This window comes from Aulonocara sp. 'chitande type north' Nkhata Bay, linkage group LG13 (assembly GCF_057382095.1).
Source record: "Aulonocara sp. 'chitande type north' Nkhata Bay isolate Kocher_YH1m ecotype deep benthic linkage group LG13, A_spYH_male_GT1.1, whole genome shotgun sequence".
In the NCBI taxonomy this organism is placed as follows: Eukaryota; Metazoa; Chordata; class Actinopteri; order Cichliformes; family Cichlidae; genus Aulonocara; species Aulonocara sp. 'chitande type north' Nkhata Bay.
The window spans coordinates 4172509-4190447 of NC_141356.1; the positions used below are offsets into that span (position 1 = coordinate 4172509).

A 17939-nucleotide genomic window follows, 5' to 3' on the forward strand; every position below is an offset into this window, starting at 1 on the left:
TTTTTAAATCATAGCATGATGTGTTGCTTTTTGAGATCTTCGCTTCACTTCTTCACTTTGTCAAACAGGTTGTTTTGATTGATTTCTTGACTCAAGAAGTCTGGCAGTAGTCAGGCCTGTTTGTGGCTAGTGAAATTGACCTCAACCACAAAGATTTTTCCAAAAAAATCTTTAGCCAATATTAAAATGTAATGATCTGAAACATTTTAATGCAGAAAAATGGCTAAAAATACATCAGGAAGGGGGAAAATATTCATTCATAACACTGTACCTGCTTGAATTTAGTTAGTACTACTTGTGCATCAAAATGAGATGACAAATGAAACGAACACTGTTAATCCACAACCCCATTTTTATTAGAGTTACATGTGGCAAAATTCACATTTCAGGGTTTATGTCCACTTATTGTGGCCTGTCAGTTCTGAAAACCCCCCAAAACAAAACTGTGTTCAGCAAGCATAGTGAACATTTATCAATGTAGCAATCACAATTTATTCAAAGAAACAATACAAACAATTTCAAGTGTTATATAGTATTAACTTTTCCTCTATATCAGTTCTTCTAATGTATTCCTGCCCATACTCATATACTCATAGTGTACATGACTATATTGTGGACAATGATGTAGATATCAAAACGCTGTACAAAAAACAGGATGTACAGGAAAGACACTCCATACAGCATCCAGATAAAAATTAAAAATACAAAAGAGGCACTTAAGAATATCACACAGACATACACATACTCACATATGTACATGTGGAGTATACTAGAAATCAGAATACTTGAGCCCATGTTATCATATAATTCACCTGAAAAGTTATTTTTACAATTATATCAGATACACTTGGCTGGAAAGCAATGTCAAAACCTTGTTAGCTAACATACGCATGGCCGCCTCCTACAGCAAGAACAGCCAACTAAAGAAGTTTTAAACTTCAATCTTTCTTATACTTAACATGGCTTTTAATCTATTGCTACTAGAAGCATACAAATAACTATTAAGATAACACCTATAATTAAAAAACTTAGCTTTTAGTTTAAGTTGACTGGATAGATCAATGCACACTTCCTGATGTCTAATATTTGCCTTTTATTGAAAACTAAACATGACCAAGGAAATGCTGGGGGCGATGAGTTGACATTAACCTGAAATAAATTATTCCAGATTTGTTTTTTGTTTGTTGTTTTGAGTGGCAAGCAAATTCATCTTAAAAGATTCTGGCAGAAATATCAGCAGCACTGAAAACCTAGCCCTAGAAACATTTGAACTCTCAAAAACATGGGCTGAGCTATGGTTGAAACCTAACAAGGGTGTTTAACTTCTCATTTCAGTAAGTCACATTATTGCAAGGTTAGACAGTATCGTCACTATATCATGACTATGATGCACAGCCTTTTAAAACCTACAGCACTTTTAACAGGAAGACACAGATTGTCCAAAAAGTGCAACACACACATAGACAGTATCAAAGTCTGACATAGCTTTGAATTAAAATGAAGCCAATCCGGATTTGCCTGAACCCTGCTTTTTACCTAAAGTCCACCAGATGGCGATAGCTGTGGATGCAAAAAGGCTTCCAGTGCTATAGAAGCCCGTGGAATTCAATTTTTATTTGGTCTTGACCTTTCTAAACCCTTATCTGATGAGTTTATGGGCTTAGTTACTGAATAATAAAAAGATTAAGTCTATTGTTGTAAATCTTGGTCATACAATTTTTCCAAATGGAAGATTATTTGTGGTACAAAATGCTCATTAGCTAACAAGACCCACCCCTCCTTCTCATATCCATACATTTTGGGTAACACTATGGTAGCTACATCCATCTTTTATACTGTCTATGAGAACACACTGCACACCACCAGTCTGATCACATTAACTTCAATCCATAACTTCCAGTTAAGAATGGAAGAAGGCTTTTAGGTGGCATAACACACTGTGGAGGTGTGGCAGCCAAGCTAGCTCACGGCTGTTTTTCACGTCACTAAAACTCGATATATATAGTATATTATAATATAATGTGATTACAGTAATTCCTACTTTGGAATATGATTTGTATATTTTTATTTATTCATAATTTAACCAGTTTAATTATGCCTGTTTGCTAGTACTGATACAAACACCATCTTTAGCTTGTAACTGGTGGAAATTTCCGGTAACATTGGTACTAGCATTTCTACTCTTTGCTGAAGGATTAATAATATTTTCTGAATTCTTGCCTACAAGACCAGAAAAAAATGAACTGCGACAAACCTATCTGACACACTTTGTATTTTCCCCTTATCTTTTAGACTGAAATACAATGTGCATTATTTTAATCAGTGTAGTCACTGCCATTGGATAATTGGCTTTAAGCAGCCCTGGGTTGTTATATAGCAAAATATTTATTGCACAGTTTTAGATTTCACAATTTTCTGCAGAGTTCACAGGTAATAATGTCACCTAAAGCCTTTCTTTTCTTAAGTATTTCTTAAAGATATCAGCTTACCAACACGTTTTATTTTTTGCTATATAGTTCTGTACAATTTTCAGCGGAATTGGCTACCTTTAACATGTAGAGAGTAAAATCGCAGTGCGGATACATAACTGAGCTGTGCCTAAGATTAACAACAAAGTGAAAATTTCAAGTCAGTCAAGTTAAAAAAATCTATAAGTATTGCTGACAAATTAGTCTTATTTCATATGCTTTTTACATGACATGGAAATAAGACAAATTCTTCCTGATCTCCCTTTTCACATTTGCTGTACAGACCCTGTACAAAAGGAGCTCAATCCAGGGTGTTGTTTGGTGGAGCTCCAGCTACATATTTCAATAATCTCACCATCCCAACACCAGCAAACATTCAGCATTCCAGGCCAAAACTTTAAATAAGGCTTCTGTCAAACTTTCTCTACTAGTTTAGATAATTTTGGGATTCGGCTATCTTAGCTCAGGATACAAACCCCACCAAAAGCACAAACAAACAAAAAATAACCCAGCTTTAGATTATAATCCCAAATTCAGTTAAGATAATTCTCTTGCAATAAATAAAGTACTGTTTGAGTTTATAGTCAGCCCTTAAACTAAACAGATTCTAATGATGTGTTCATTAACAGCTCAAACATCTGTACCTGTGTTTTACTGCCCTGGTTTGCATGTCCTTCCACAAAGCAAGTTTATTTCTTTACAATTTAAGTGGTTCATTTTGTTTTTTGTTTTCTGCTTTCAAAACTTTTCCCTACAAAGGAATCATCTCATTGAACTCATTCCTCTCTGCTCGAGCTCCCACCATCATCAGCGCTCCTCCCATGTTGGGACCAAGTCCCGTGCAGCCCTTGAGTCCTCCTTCAGCCAGCTCATGGCACATCGTGGCATTGTGGGAAGACACAATATTTCCACTACCTGCAGGTGTGAATATGGTGCTCTCCATCCCCCTCCTCTGTTGCTCTGGTGTTGGAGCAGGCGCCCTAATCCCACTACTTCCAGCACCCACGCTACCTCCAGCACCAGCACCACCTCCCCGCTTTTTAGTTGGTGGTCCCCAGAGGAACGCGTGGGCAGGTCTGTAGTGTTGGCGGGCATAGCAGAGCAAGCGTCGGCGGGTGGCTGGCAGGCGGATGGTGTAGACAAAGTATTCCAGGATGCTGTGCTGCATGTTGGACAGGGTGCCGTGGCACAGCGACTCCTCCAGGAAGAAGCGAACCAGCGGGGCCTTAAAGGCCTCATAGCCGAGCTCACCCAGGGACTTCAGGATGCGAGTGATCCGCAGGTAGTTGTGGTGGGACCTTCAATAAACACGGCGGTTGAGAAAGAGAATTTTGATTGATTAGAATAGTTTGAAATAGCTTTTCTGAAATAGCCATCTAGGACCTCCTCTGTAATAAGTGTCCAAAATAAGTATTTGGACACTTATTTTGAAACATAATCAAATTAACTTTAATTTCAACGGTCACTGGACTGCAAGACTGCACGTACCAATCATTTCTGTTTTTTAGAAACTTTATTTCCTCCTGGAAGTTATTCTTGTATCACCATCTTCAGACCCCATTCCTTCAGTGTCTCTTTTATAATGTTTCTGGTGTAACAGCTTTTTTCCTGCACGATTTGCACGTCCATATCCACTAGCATCAGATAACCCTGTGTTGGTATAATGTCCTCCCGATAACCATCACCTCTCTGTGGACACGGGCGGTTAAAAGTACCCATTTATTGCTCTACCTATACCACTTATCACACGTATAGGTTAAAAGATGGACAGATCACAAGCCTGTTCCACAGCTGACACACACGTCCCTACACAATCGCACATCGATGGGCAGTTTTATGGAACAACCCAACCACTGTTCATTCTGTGGTCTAGATTGAAGTAAAGGTGATGGCCTTCAATACAACCATGATGTAATGTCTGATGTCTCTGGCAATATAATTATTATTTACTGTTTGGTGTGGCTACTTGGCCCATGAGAAATCTAGAAACCAGATTCAGACATCTTTGTGCATTTTAATGGCAAGAGAATGGAAAGAAAATACACTGTTGTCAGCTTTGTTTTCCATGTGTTTAGAGCTTAACGCAACAATTAGATTCAAATGGTTTAAGGAAGGTTTGTGACTGGAGGAGATTGTGGTAATAAAAGGGAAAGTAATGCTTTCCCTTCTAAAAGGTTTTAGGTACAAGGACAAGCACACGCTTTAATGTAAACTGCAAAGTGCGGCATTCAGGTGGTCCTTTGGCAGGAGGAAACACCGTACCTTATCTCAAGCAATGAAAACATCGAAACGGGATGTGAAACAAAAAAAACAACAACAATTGTTCTTTTAAATTGCCCTTTAACCATCTGTTTGTCCATTCAAAACATCCTCTTTCACATTCAGCTGCTGTTAGAGGAGCAATTAAGTTGCAAAGGATTTAGAATGATTGCCTTGCTAAAGGACTGAAAAGCAGCTACTGGCAACTATGCGATAACTTCACACAAATTGTAGCTGCAATTTTATCCCCCCCAAGCTACTGCACAGTGCATTTAAATATATAACGTTCGCAAGTGTGTGTGTGTACTTACTCATTAAGGTGTTGGAAGCGCTCCTGCCAGTTCGGAGCCCGAGCAACATTGCCACTCTTATCCAGCAGCTTGACGCCGTAGAAGTCCAACATGAGGGAATAGGCCGCCAGGAATCTCCGCTTTGCTTCCCGAGTGCTTTGGAATTCCTGATGTGATTCAACACAACAAATCAGAAACAAACAGACAGGTTGTGTACAAAAGCAGCTTTTCTCTTTAGGTGATCAGAAGAAGCAGAAGAGAAAGCTGTATGCAAACACTGGGTAATCGCCCGAAAACGAGTCTGAAATTTCATGAGGGACACATTTCTACCTACTTTTAATGGGAGCATGCACATGCAAACCAGCTGTGTTGTTCAAACAGATGTCTAATTTAGTCAGAGCCAAAGCTGAATGAGTATTTCCCAGAACGGTTGTTTGCTTTGTCACATTTGAGCGACTTATTTAAACGAGAGTGTATCGGCATTCTTAAAACTTCACTCGATTCAAAATTTGCTAAATTTGTGCTAAATTATTTCGGTAGTGAAATGTAAAGACTCAACCATGGGAAACACTTGTGCGATGAAAAGCCACAACTAAAGCAGTGATGCAAAACATTAGCAAAACCGTGACACTGAGCTGTGTTTTCCCCCTGCACTGAAAGCGCATTATAATGCACCTGAGCTGCCAGCGACACTCCACTAACTGTGAGCAACTCATAGTTCTTTGCAATGAAAGCATCAAAATCGGTTCACAGGTGGAAAGCTTTCAGTGTTATATGTCTGAATATAACCACATTTAAGTAAAAAAACGATCTAATATGCTAATGTAGGAAAGCAGAAGTGAAATCTAACACCAAACAACAGATATTTAGGTAGAAACTATAAAAAGAAGAGTGACCGCAGGAGCACAGCTGGAGATCAAGCACATGTCATCACAGTTTAATGAAGCACAGCATTAATAAAGCGGACCATCACAGACTAGTAGAGACAGAATATGTGTACGAAACTCACTTTGATTTCGTCCTGAGTCAGTTCATGTGCGTAGAAGTTGAGCCCTTGTTCTCTTAATGGGAACAGCCTGGGGTACAGAAATGGAGTAAAAACACTGTAAAAACATACAACACAATAACTACAGGGATGTGATGGTCAAGAAATACATCTGCCTACCAAATAATGAAGATAATTACTCAGTGTAATTTCTCAGCAGGTGCTACTGTTTGCTCACTGTGCATGGTATGTAAAGGCTGTCCACCTCTTTCTTCTAGGCTAGTAAAGTGACTGCTAAAACCTTCCCACCGAATGTTAACCTGGCAACCCTACCAGAACTATGTGAATCGCTACATTCACTATATCAAACATGTAAAGGTCAGCAGCAAAAAAGGCAGCCTGCACATAGAGCCTGGAAGTTGCTGTGTATGTACATGAAGACCAAAAACACAAGTAAAATAGTACTGAATAGGAGTGTTTGCCTACTTAACAATGAAGCTAGCATGGATGTGCCAAATAACTGCAGTTCCTTCAATGGCCACATGAGGCTGGCCCCAAAAGCAAGTCGTTCCCCTTTAACACTTGTTGTGCATTGTAACACTTCCATGTTACATATCAAACATGGAAGCCATATCAAGCTAACTACAGTTGTCAAGCTTGATGTGACAATCACCGTTTAAGCCAACGGTCCCCAATCTTTTTTGCGCCACGGACCGATTTAATATCAAACAACATTTTCACGGTGGTAGTCGCGTTGTGTCGCGGATAAAGGTGTCGCGGACAAATACAACAAAATAAAATGATACGACCAAGGCAAAAACTGTGGTATTTTGTAAATATAATAATAAACGCGAATTCACTGTTTAATTGTGTAACTTTATTAGCAGTGTCCTCCTGCTAATAAAACGACTCAACAACATTGAGAGTCACGTGTCTTCTCTGCCCTTTAATGCGCTCTGGTCTCTATGGTAACGCGTAAACATTTCTTTCAAAATAAGACACACAACTACAACACAGGAAAAGACCCAGAGAAACGATAAAAGTTAACAATAAAAACTCCGAAAACCATAAATTTCACACCCGAGCCTCAACTCTCGCGGCTTGGTACCAAACAACTCACGGACTTGTCCCAGGGGTTTAAGCCACTAAAATCAGTTCTGAAACCTGACTGGACAGGTTAAACTAAGTGAGCGGTCATTAAAATATTCCTGTTTTTTATTGAACTTTAATCTGTAACAGGATAGAAAAAGGAAGCTTTGACATGTCATGTTACCGTGCCTTCTTGCAGGCTAAGAACAACTTGATGCACAAACACACAAGCTGCATGAATATTAAAACAAATGGAGGGAATGTCTCACCACTGAATATAGGTGTGATTGTGCTCCAGTTTGTCATAGTCGCCTCTCCACTTAGAGAGAATCTCCTCTATGTAGATACCTGAGAAGAAAGAGGAGCTAAATAGCTGCAAAATAGATCTGTATTGCATGTGTGTGCGCTTGTGTGTGTGTGTGTGTGTGTGTACGTGTGTTTAAACAGTGGATCAGTCCACTAATCTGCTGGGCTTTCCCTGTCAAACTTGACCTTTAGCCAAACAAAACTCACTAAGGCCAGCACTAACATCACTTCTCTCCAGTGTTAACAGATCTGCATGGAGAGTGCACTTTTTTCTCTGTGTGTGTGTGTGTGTGTGTGATATCTGACCATCAGGCACTAGAGGGATCTTGTTCAGGTAGAAGCGCAGGTTGCGGTACTCATTGGGCTGCCGGGACCTTCTGAAGTTCTTCACATGAACACACACAGATAAAATATATCACAAAGGGTGTCTGCATTAGTGTGAGTGTATGTGTGTGATGAAGCCTGTCTATTCTCATTGTAGGGTACACATGTGTGTGTTCATGTACCGGGTAGCTGTGCCGATATTTGTAGAGGTCCCTGGCGGCATAGAAACTCCTCTTCATCTTTGGAACAGACTCCGGGGAGTCAGTCAACTGAAAGAGGAAGAAAGAAGGAAAGACAGAAAAAAAAGACTCTTAAGAATGGAAAAAAGAAAACAGATGGTGTGTTGCCCTTAGATGCCATTTAGCTGAATTAAAAACATTTAGTTGCTTGGAACATTAATATCTATGTTTTTCTCATAAAAATGGACAATTTACATCAGCACTAATGTGAACCACCACCAACCAGACACCTCTGTCTAATCGGGGTCATTTTTTTCATAAAATTTAAAGTGAAATGTGTTTCTTTGGTCTTTCTAACCTTTAGGGCCCTGCATGGTCAGGCTCCTCAATATTTATCTGACCTGCTGAAACCACATACATCTTCTTGGGCTTTAAGGTCATTAGATCAGAGACTGCTGGTGGTACCGCGCACTCGTTTTAAAACTCGTGGTGATCGGGCCTTTCAGACTGTGGCACCACGGTTGTGGAATTCTCTCCCACTGTCTCTTCGCTGAACGGACTCCATTGATTCTTTTAAGAAACAGCTGAAGACATTTTTATTTAGAAAAGCATTTGATTAATTTCTTCTTAAGCTGCTTTTATAGTTTTATAGTTTTACATTGTTTTATTTACTGTTATATTGTTTTTATATTCCCATTTTCTGTGTTGTAAAGCACTTTGTGATTTTTATCTGTGAAAAGCGCTATATAAATAAATTTTACTTACTTACTTACTTACTTCTTAGGTCATTTACTATAATCCATAAACTATCTCCCTCCTGACTTTAAAAAAAAGTCCAACTTATAAAAACAGAGCAAAACCATAAGTCTGGTTTAACTTTTAAGAAATAATCTAAGATTGCTCCTGTTCGACTGTTATAACCTGCTGGTTCCTGTATTATAAAACAGTGTGAAATAGCCTAATAACAACAATCCCGTCAGCTACTCTGAACGTTATTGCACACAGTTTATGTGTCTGTAGCCTAAAAAGAATAAAACGTTTTCACTTTCTTTGTAAACCTGTAGGCAGTGTAGGGTTGGAGTTATGGTTCCTTAGATTACTTTGATAATTAACAAACATCACGTGAACAGGATGTAGCCCATAACATGTATGACAGTAGTTTACAGTAAGAAACCCAAGACTGAATCCATTTCTTCTCAAATTTGGCATGATTTTGACACCTAGCTTGCACAGTCCCACCTGGCGTGCTGATGCCTACAGTAAGATCACAGCATGGCTGTAGCATGAGGGCTGGGGGGATAAATACGCAGTATTTTAAATACTAGAATTTATTGCACTAACGCTCTCTAGCATTCAGAATTTATTAGTTATTTCTATCTTTACCGTATTTAACATTATCTGTGCTGAATCAGCACATGTACAGACACAGTTTACTCTGAAAATTACACTTGGGAGTTTGAATAGGTTATAATTTTGCGGCAGTAACCTGCTAAATGCATCTAAACTTCCACAAAAAAACCCCCCAAAAAAACCAAACTTATTTGGTTGAGTCCATTTAAAAATAAAACATCGCAATAAAGGGCGACCTCGTCCTTATCCTGCCTGGCTGCCGTGTGTGTGGTCATTAACCTGCCTGTACACGGTCCCAGAGGAGGCTGAGCTGCTGCTGATCGTTTGTTCCCGGCAGATAATTCAGTGGTTATGTGAACTCATAACTCATATTGAAATAATGGCAGTATGGCAGAAGGATTGTCGCTATGATTTTCTCATGTGGATTTTTTTCCATTTTAATCTTGCTCTAAATTACGAGGAGAACCTGTCCCCTATAATTTGTCCCCGCGTAAATGTACAGCCGTTTTCCACAGCATGCGTGTACAGCACGTCTTCACGGTACATGAACTTGACGTATTTCTGAATGAAAGTTTGGTGTGAGCTGTGTCTCGGGTGCAGACATCACCGTAGCCCGGTTGTCCTTACTGTGTCCCGGCCTTTTTGCCGGTGGCCCACATGTCCCGGCTCTCCGGCGTGAAACGTACCTGCGGTGTGCTGTCTCCGGCGTGCCCCGCGGCCCTCTCGCTCTCCGCCGGGCTGACGGAGTCGGAGATGCCGCTATCATCTTCAGCCGCCGGCTCGTCGCTCTCCGAGTCCGATCCCCACGTCGAGTCACATTCCTCAATCGTGCTCGGCTCCTTGAAACGCCAGCTGCCCACCAGGTTTCCCATCTAAAAAACATGCAATAACCGCCTTCTTCTTCTTCTTTTTAATTATCGCTTTTTAAAAAAAAAAAAGGTATAAATACTACATAATTTTGCACCCAGCCTCGTTTTTCGGTTTGCAGAGCGGTGGGTTTGCACTGCGCTCAGTGCGGAGCTTTTAAATGGCAGAAAAGGGGGATTTCCACACTGGAAGGATGATGCGTGTTTCTGTATGAGAGGCCATTAGTGCCGCAGAGGCAAGAGGCGGTCTTACACCTGTGAATTGTATGAAACAAGGTTACAGTTGAGTAAAGCTAAGCTAGAGACTAAAACTATGAGTGGAAAACCTCCAAATAAAAAACCCCCCTAAAATAACAACAAAATAAAATAAAAAAGGGTAGATTACTAATATATGTGTAAGTATACATGTAGTCTACGCTGCCAGTGATGTTGAAAAGGTGCAAAAATGATCAAGAATCAATTTTTTTTTTAACATCAATACAATCAGCTTGAGGACACTTATGCTTACATGTTTATTGGGACTACGAAAGCGTAACACTAAAACAAACACTAATAAAAGCTAAACTTAAATGAGCAAACCCAGTTTGGAATTTTAATAACTGAATACAAAGAATCATATGCTCTTTAATGAAACACAAATTATGATTGAAAAGGTAAAATGAAAACAACTCTCATAAGAAAAAGTGAATGTTGTATCATCAAAATACACATTTGTAGTTAAGGTTAATGCCAAATGTTAACTAATTTAAGAACTTAACAATGTACAGTGTTGTTAAATACATAATTTGTGTTGTATGCTATTGATACAAGGCTTTCTGCAATCACAAAATATGTCCCAGGATTTTTCTTTTGGAATATGTAGGCTATTTACAGTAGCTTAAGCATGTGCCACTGTCTGTCCCTCTGCAACTACTCTGATAAAAACAGTAAGAATGTTCAAAGAGTCCCAAGTTGTTCCCTTTGCAGTCATGGTTACTGACTGAATCCTGGGAGGTTTTTCAGGAATTAATTACAAAAATAGTGCCACAAAACTTTTATTCAATTTTATATACTATACATTAACTGTGAATATGTAAAAATGATGCAAATATGATATTTACAGCACATTTCCAACAGAGCTCCAAATCAAATACCTTTATGTTGCTCTTTATGATTCTTTGTAAGTATTTTAAGGAGTCTATCATCATTACTGGCAGATACAATGTTTCTTATTTGCTGTATTCTATTGCTCTGTGGCATTAATCACCTTCTATACATATCATTACAACAACAGCATCAGGACCAGAAGTGCATCACGTGACACAAGAACAGCGATTATGTCTCTCCAGGAGGAAAGTGAAACTGTGTTGGTTGTTCCTTTGGAAAGTCCATGTGATCTTATTGATTTTAAAGTGGATTTCTTAAAAGTGTTATTGTATTTGCCGTTTTGTTTTTAACCCAATTTATAGAACTTAAAAAACTTTTAAAGTATGGATATAAACAGAAAAGAATTACATCCTTATGGTGTAACAAGAGCTCATGTAAATGTTTACATCATGCCACTCTTTTTCTCAGGATAAAAGCTTATAATGTTTGTAAGTGCATACATCTTGTGATAAATTGCCAAGATACCACTTACAGATTTAATAAAGGGAATTCCCTATCGTGTGGCTTGTGGCAGGTTTCAATCAAGCATCTGTTTGTTTCTTATGACTCACAAAGTTGCTTAAATTATCTTGCCATGAAAATTCCTGTAAAGGACTGTTCATTGTTCTTCTTCTTGCTGTTCCGTTTCAGACTTTCTATGAAACTATTTTCTTTCCTCATTTTCCTTTAGCGGATCTTGCAACAAAAAAGCTCTAAATTCAAGAAAAAAAAATGTTAAAAATTTTTTTGCAGTTCGGCCAATTTTAGCTATCATTCAAAGATTTTAGTCCTTTTAGAGGCACAGTCCTTGAGGACAAAAATCTATTTACAGTGTCATGCTAAGCTTTCATATAGGTTCACCACTGACAGCCTGGGTTGTTGGTGAAAGAGGGTTTATTGCAGGGTTTGACTGTATATGTATACATATTAAATAATGAATTAATCAATCGTTAATCATTAATGCAAATATCTAACAAGCTAATCACATTGCAGAAACTAATCCTACATGCATGCAGATAATGAGTCCGTTCCTTGTTGACCACCTGTTAAATCCGGACTTTCAGTCAGGTGACCAACTTGCTACCCTGACAGGTAAAATATTGCTTCATCATGACGGCTAAGTTAAAATTAAAGATGCTCGAAGGATGGCTGGCGGGTAAAGGACCACAGTACGTCACGTCATATGAAAACTATGGATAGCAGCAGAAGACCACACGTGTCGCTCGTGGTAGCTAAGAGCAGAAAACTGAAGCTACAGTTTGCATTGACTTATTCAAACTGCACAACAAAACGTTTGGAAAAATGTTGCCTGACTCTTCATTTCTGCTTTGACAGTTGGATGGTAGAGTCAGAATTTGGTGTAAACAGATAAAGATCAGTGCATCCTCCTTTGTATCTAACTCAAGCAAAGTGTAGTTAAAGCAAATACCCTATTTCTAAAAGTGATTATCGTTTAAAAATTTAAAAGAAATTTTTAAAGCAAATGTCATAAAGTTAGCTCTGACCTCCAAAAGCACATACAAGTCCAGATCGAGTGGGTGTTTTTGATTTGCTTAAGCCTGTGCTTTGGCTTCTGTTAGACTAGGAAGATGATTCATCAGAGGGGAGTCTGCAGTTCCTGGCAGAGTGAATGACACTGATGTGACTCTGAACTTCCAGCCCTTAAACAGGGATTTGTGGTGGCCTGGGTGAAACGTGTCAGTGAGGTGAGGATAGAGTCATTTGTTGGTCAAGAGAAAACTGCGCAATGTGGAACTACAGTGAAACTACAGTGAGGCAATCGAGAGAGTATCATCAGTGCTTCCTGTCAGCATATCAAACACAGAAACTGAATTTGGTATATATGGTATATGACTCAAATTTAACATTATAGAAAATTTTATCTGAAATTAACATCTGAAATAGCTGCAGTTAGTCAGCTCCTTCATGTTAACCTGTGTAGTTTATTTTGGGATTCATTTCTCCATAAAAACGTAATGTTGTACCAAAGTTGTGGAAATGTATTTAAAGAATTCTTACAGCTATAAAACCATTGTTGTCTATAGTGGAAATCCAGGACCAGGGTAGCTGATTGTTTTTGGTTGCTAACATGTTAAAAAGAAGTGAAAAATTACAAATTTTCACAGTCAAAATGAAGGTCAAACAACTGCCTTTTCAAGTGACTCATGTTACATTAAAATGGTTTAATTATCTGACAAATACAAACATGTTTTCATCCAGGTGCTGTTGTTTCTGTGGCAGTTAGCACACTGCATTGGTCCTCTATTTTACTGACAACTGCGGAAGCAGTGGAATTTACATTTACAAAATGAGGAATTAAGTTTAGAACTATCTTACTCAAGCAAAATTCACTAAGAGGATGTATTTAAAGGGCTGTGAAAACAAGAAAACTCTCTCGATGTTGTGTATACTTTTCAAACTGTCCAAGATAAGGATTTTTTTAACCACATGCTAAGCAGGCAAATTAAAAAAAAAGTAATAATAATTATTTATGTGTAAAATTTATGTGTAATATTACATTGGTTAGATTCACCATAGCCTGTAGTCTGGATTCAGTGCTGGTATACAGCATAAATCTCCAGAATAGTAAAACACCTCTGCACTTGAATATTCCCGCCAACATAATTTGCTGTGGGTTTGGCAGACTGCAGTATCATCCTCTCAGGCTCATTACATTATATACATCCATGTACTCAGAGGTTAAAGTGGGCTGGAACGATCCAGTATGATATTCCAACACCTCCAGTTAACATGCAATTAAAACCGATAGGCAGGTTAATGCATTTACTGTCGAGTGAATTCATTTTTCAGTGTGCTGCAGCCTGACTTTCCTTCCAGTTGTGTGCATCAAGATAGTTACTCAGTAAAAAGCTGGCATCAAAGACAAGGGGCGAGAACAAAAACAGAAATAAGTGCCAGGTAATTTCAAATGGAACTTTTCAATCAGTTTAAACATCCTGTCACTCTGTTAATACCCCATCATTTCATATTTCATGACTTTGCCTAAAAATATTATTTTGGGGGTGTGTGGGATCAAAAAAAAACCCAATTTTGACCACTTCTACTGAGAACTATGGAGGAGGATTAGGGCCCCTGGAAAAAAAAGTGGGGATGTCTTTTCTTTCTTTTTTCCCCCAGAATTCTGAGGGGGAAAAAACTGAATTCTGACTGGCTGACCGTGACTGAGATGATAAACTGTCAAAGTTTTACTTCTACAATAGTTAATTAAGGCAAGGCAAGTTTATTTATATAGCACAATTCAACAACAAGGTGATTCAAAGTGCTTTACAGAGACATTAAAAACAACAAATAAAAAGCATGATTTAAAATTGATTAAAAAAACAGTAGATAAAATCAGAACAGTAGATAAAATCAGTAGTTAAAATTTAAGTTTTGAAATTTAAATTTAAATTAAATATGTTTCTTACATTTCTGTAGCTAGTCGTGAGATCAATGAGGTGTTTCACTGTGAGTCCGCTGTTTTTATACCATCTCTATTTTAGTGCAATGAATGCCAAACGTTACAATAAATTCATTTCTAAATTTTCACAAACTTCTTGGTCTGTAATAATTATAGTTTTTATATGTATTGGCTGCTGTGTTTGTTGTACCCTGTGTTTATTAGTTTATTCTAATGTGTATTTTAACTTTATGATCTTTAATGAATTATCTAAATCATTCATATATTAATAAAAATTCAAATTAACATGACCAACTTACTTGGCAAGTATTTTGCTGTTGTTGCAGGATGGTGTCAGAATGATGTGTTTTGGCAATACTAGTGCTCACTGTCAAGCTAATGCTACTATAGTGAAAAATCGCACAAAACTCACTGGAGATGCAGCCTCAAGTTCCAAAAAACAGTGTACTGAATAACAGTTTCAATAAACTCAATAAAGCATATGTTACGTCCCCCCCACCATGGCGGAGGCAAAGGTAGGAAGGAGACAGCAACACTGGACAACCACAATCAATGAAGGAGGAAGACCACAGAACAGTTAAGTATCAGGCAGGATTTATTGGGTGCTTGCCTGGATAGTCAAATTTAACAACAGTAAAGAGGTGGGGGAGGAGGACTGGGCGGTTGATCCAAATCAAAGAAAGTAATAAAACAAAAAGAGGTCAGTAGCTTCCAGGGCCTAGCCTAACTGAAAGAAAAATGCAAAACAAAAGGCCTACCTAGCTACACGATAAAAGTCAGTGAAAACATACAAGGGTGGCATCAACCGCATAACCTAGTGTGACTAACAGAGTAAAATCTACAACCAGTGTATAGGGTACCCCGGCTTACCTGTCCAGCCTCCCACCACACACAACATAAAGATGCCTGTTCGCAAATGTTTGTCAAAGCAGAAGCCAGCAGCCACCAGCTGGCCAGGGAGCGGCTCATTTGTAGTGTTCCTTGGAGTGTGATTGGCCAACTGAGCCCAGTCCAGCCAATAGACACCTGCCAATCAACTTCGAACTGGCCAATCAGAGGAGGCCTGACGCCTGAAAGATGAATAGAACACAAAACAGAGTACAAAAGCAAAGCCACACCCCTTGGCACGTAACACTCTCACCCTTCAAAAACCAAACTTAGGGTTTGGTGACCTCTCTAAACAGCACGGGAGAGTGCGTCTGCTACAATGTTTTCTGAACCTTTTTTGTGATGGATTTTGAGGGTATAATTCTGAATAATCAGTGACCAACGCATAAGCCGCTGGTTGTGATTATACATCTTGGAGAGGAAAACTAAAGGGTTGTGATCTGTGAATACTTGGACTGACCTCTGACCTGACTCTGTATAGACTTCAAAATGTTGCAAGGCCCACAACAAAGCAAGGGTCTCCTTTTCAATGGTAGAATACCTGAGCTGGTGTTTGTCAAACTTCCGAGAGAAGTAACTCACAGGATGGTCAATGCCCTGGGTATCCTCCTGGAGAAGCACCGCTCCCGCCCCAACTGCGCTGGCATCTAGTCGAGCACTTTGAGGCTCAGCACCTCGTAACACCAACCCATCTTCATCTGGAGTAATCTCCACCTTGGTCACCGAAGCCATCGGAGACGTAACCACTTGCTCTTGGACCACAGATGGCACAGCTGAAGGTTCACGAGAGTTGTACAGCTTCATCATGTTGACATGACACACCCGAGTGGGACGTCTGCGATCCGGGGTCTGAATAATGTAGTTAGTCTTGCTGAGTTTTCTCTCTACAACATAAGGACCAGAGAACCTAACGGAGAGAGAGGAGCCGGGCACCGGAAGGAGAAGGAGCACTCTGTCACCTGGCAGAAATGAACGGTCAACAGCCCGCTGATCAAAGTGTCTCTTCATTTTCGCTTGTGACGTGGCTAATACGTTCCTGGTTAAGGAATAAGCCCTCTTCAACCTGTCATTCAGTGTCTTGACGTACTCTGGAAGGCTTTTGGTGTTGTCAACCGGTGTAGCCAGCCTCTCTTTAAAAACCTTCAAAGGACCCCTCATCTCACGCCCAAACACAAGCTCACTGGGACTAAATCCCAGAGATTCTTGGGTTGCTTCCCGACAGGCAAATAAAACAAGTGGAACACTTTCATCCCAGTCCCGTTGGGAACTATAACAGTGTTTCCTTAACATAGACTTCAAAGTCTGATGAAACCTCTCTAGTGCCCCCTGACTTTCAGGATGGTAAGAACTCGAGGTTATGTGTTCAATGCCTAATGTTTTCAGGGCTTGGGCAAACACTCTAGACTTAAAGTTAGTGCCTTGGTCTGTTTGCACAACCTTAGGCAGACCAAAGGTTGAAAAGAATCTCAGTGCTTTGACAACAATCTGAGCTGTTATTCTCCGTAGTGGGATTGCCTCGGGAAACCTGGTCGAAACGCACATGATCGTCAACAGAAACTGGTTTCCAGTTTTAGCTTTAGGTAGAGGCCCCACACAGTCAATCACTTTTTGAAATGGCTCCTCTACTACTGGGATAGGACAGAGAGGAGCGGGGGGGATTACTTGGTTTGGCTTGCCGGTCATTTGGCATACATGGCAAGTACGGCAGTATTGAACAACATCAGATTTCAGTCCGGGCCAGAAGAAATGTTTCAGAATTCTGGTGTATGTTTTATTAACCCCCAAATGTCCTGACCATGGATGGTCATGTGCTAAGGACAGTACCTGGGTACGATAAGCAGTAGGTACCACCACCTGATATACTGCAGACCAGTCAGCGTCTTCCGAGACCTCACTTGTCCATCTGCGCATCAGAAGACCTTCGTCAGAGAAGTAAGCCAGCTTTTTCCCTTTGGCATCCTGTTGACTGAGAGTGGAGGAATGACACTTGGACAGGGTTACATCATTTTTCTGTGCAATAATGAACTCCTCTCGGGAGACTGGCAAATCCAGAACTGGTTGTGTTTTGTCAGCAGGTGGAACTGTGGCCTGAACCTTAGATCCAGAGGTAAAGTTAATCACATCACCAACGGGATCTGACCTCATGAAGGAATCGGCCAAGTCAGGACCATACTTTTTTGTCTGGGCCCTCGTAACTACACAAGCTGGAAAGATGGCAGGCTGGTCTTGGGCTGAGTCAGAATCCCGGCTCAGCTCGGGTCTGTCTAACACTTCAGGAATGGGTATGACCTTGCCTCCAGCAAGGTCATTACCTAGGATGAAGTCAATGCCTGGTATGGGCAACGCAGAACGAATAGCCACTTTAACAACTCCGCTGACTAATGAAGAC

General features: G+C 39.8%; 1 protein-coding gene across 1 annotated transcript; it reads right to left on the reverse strand.

The window, feature by feature from the left end:
- Positions 1 to 338: 338 nt before the first annotated feature.
- On the reverse strand, positions 339 to 10248 carry LOC147315476 (opioid growth factor receptor-like protein 1). The gene is made up of 7 exons (XM_086258317.1): positions 9937 to 10248; positions 7904 to 7990; positions 7704 to 7782; positions 7361 to 7439; positions 6027 to 6093; positions 5039 to 5184; positions 339 to 3766 (listed from the first exon to the last, which is right to left on the reverse strand). Exons 1-7 carry the CDS (start codon positions 10120 to 10122, stop codon positions 3220 to 3222), a joined length of 1191 nt encoding a protein of 396 aa, XP_086114443.1. The 5' UTR covers positions 10123 to 10248; the 3' UTR covers positions 339 to 3219.
- Positions 10249 to 17939: the final 7691 nt, after the last annotated feature.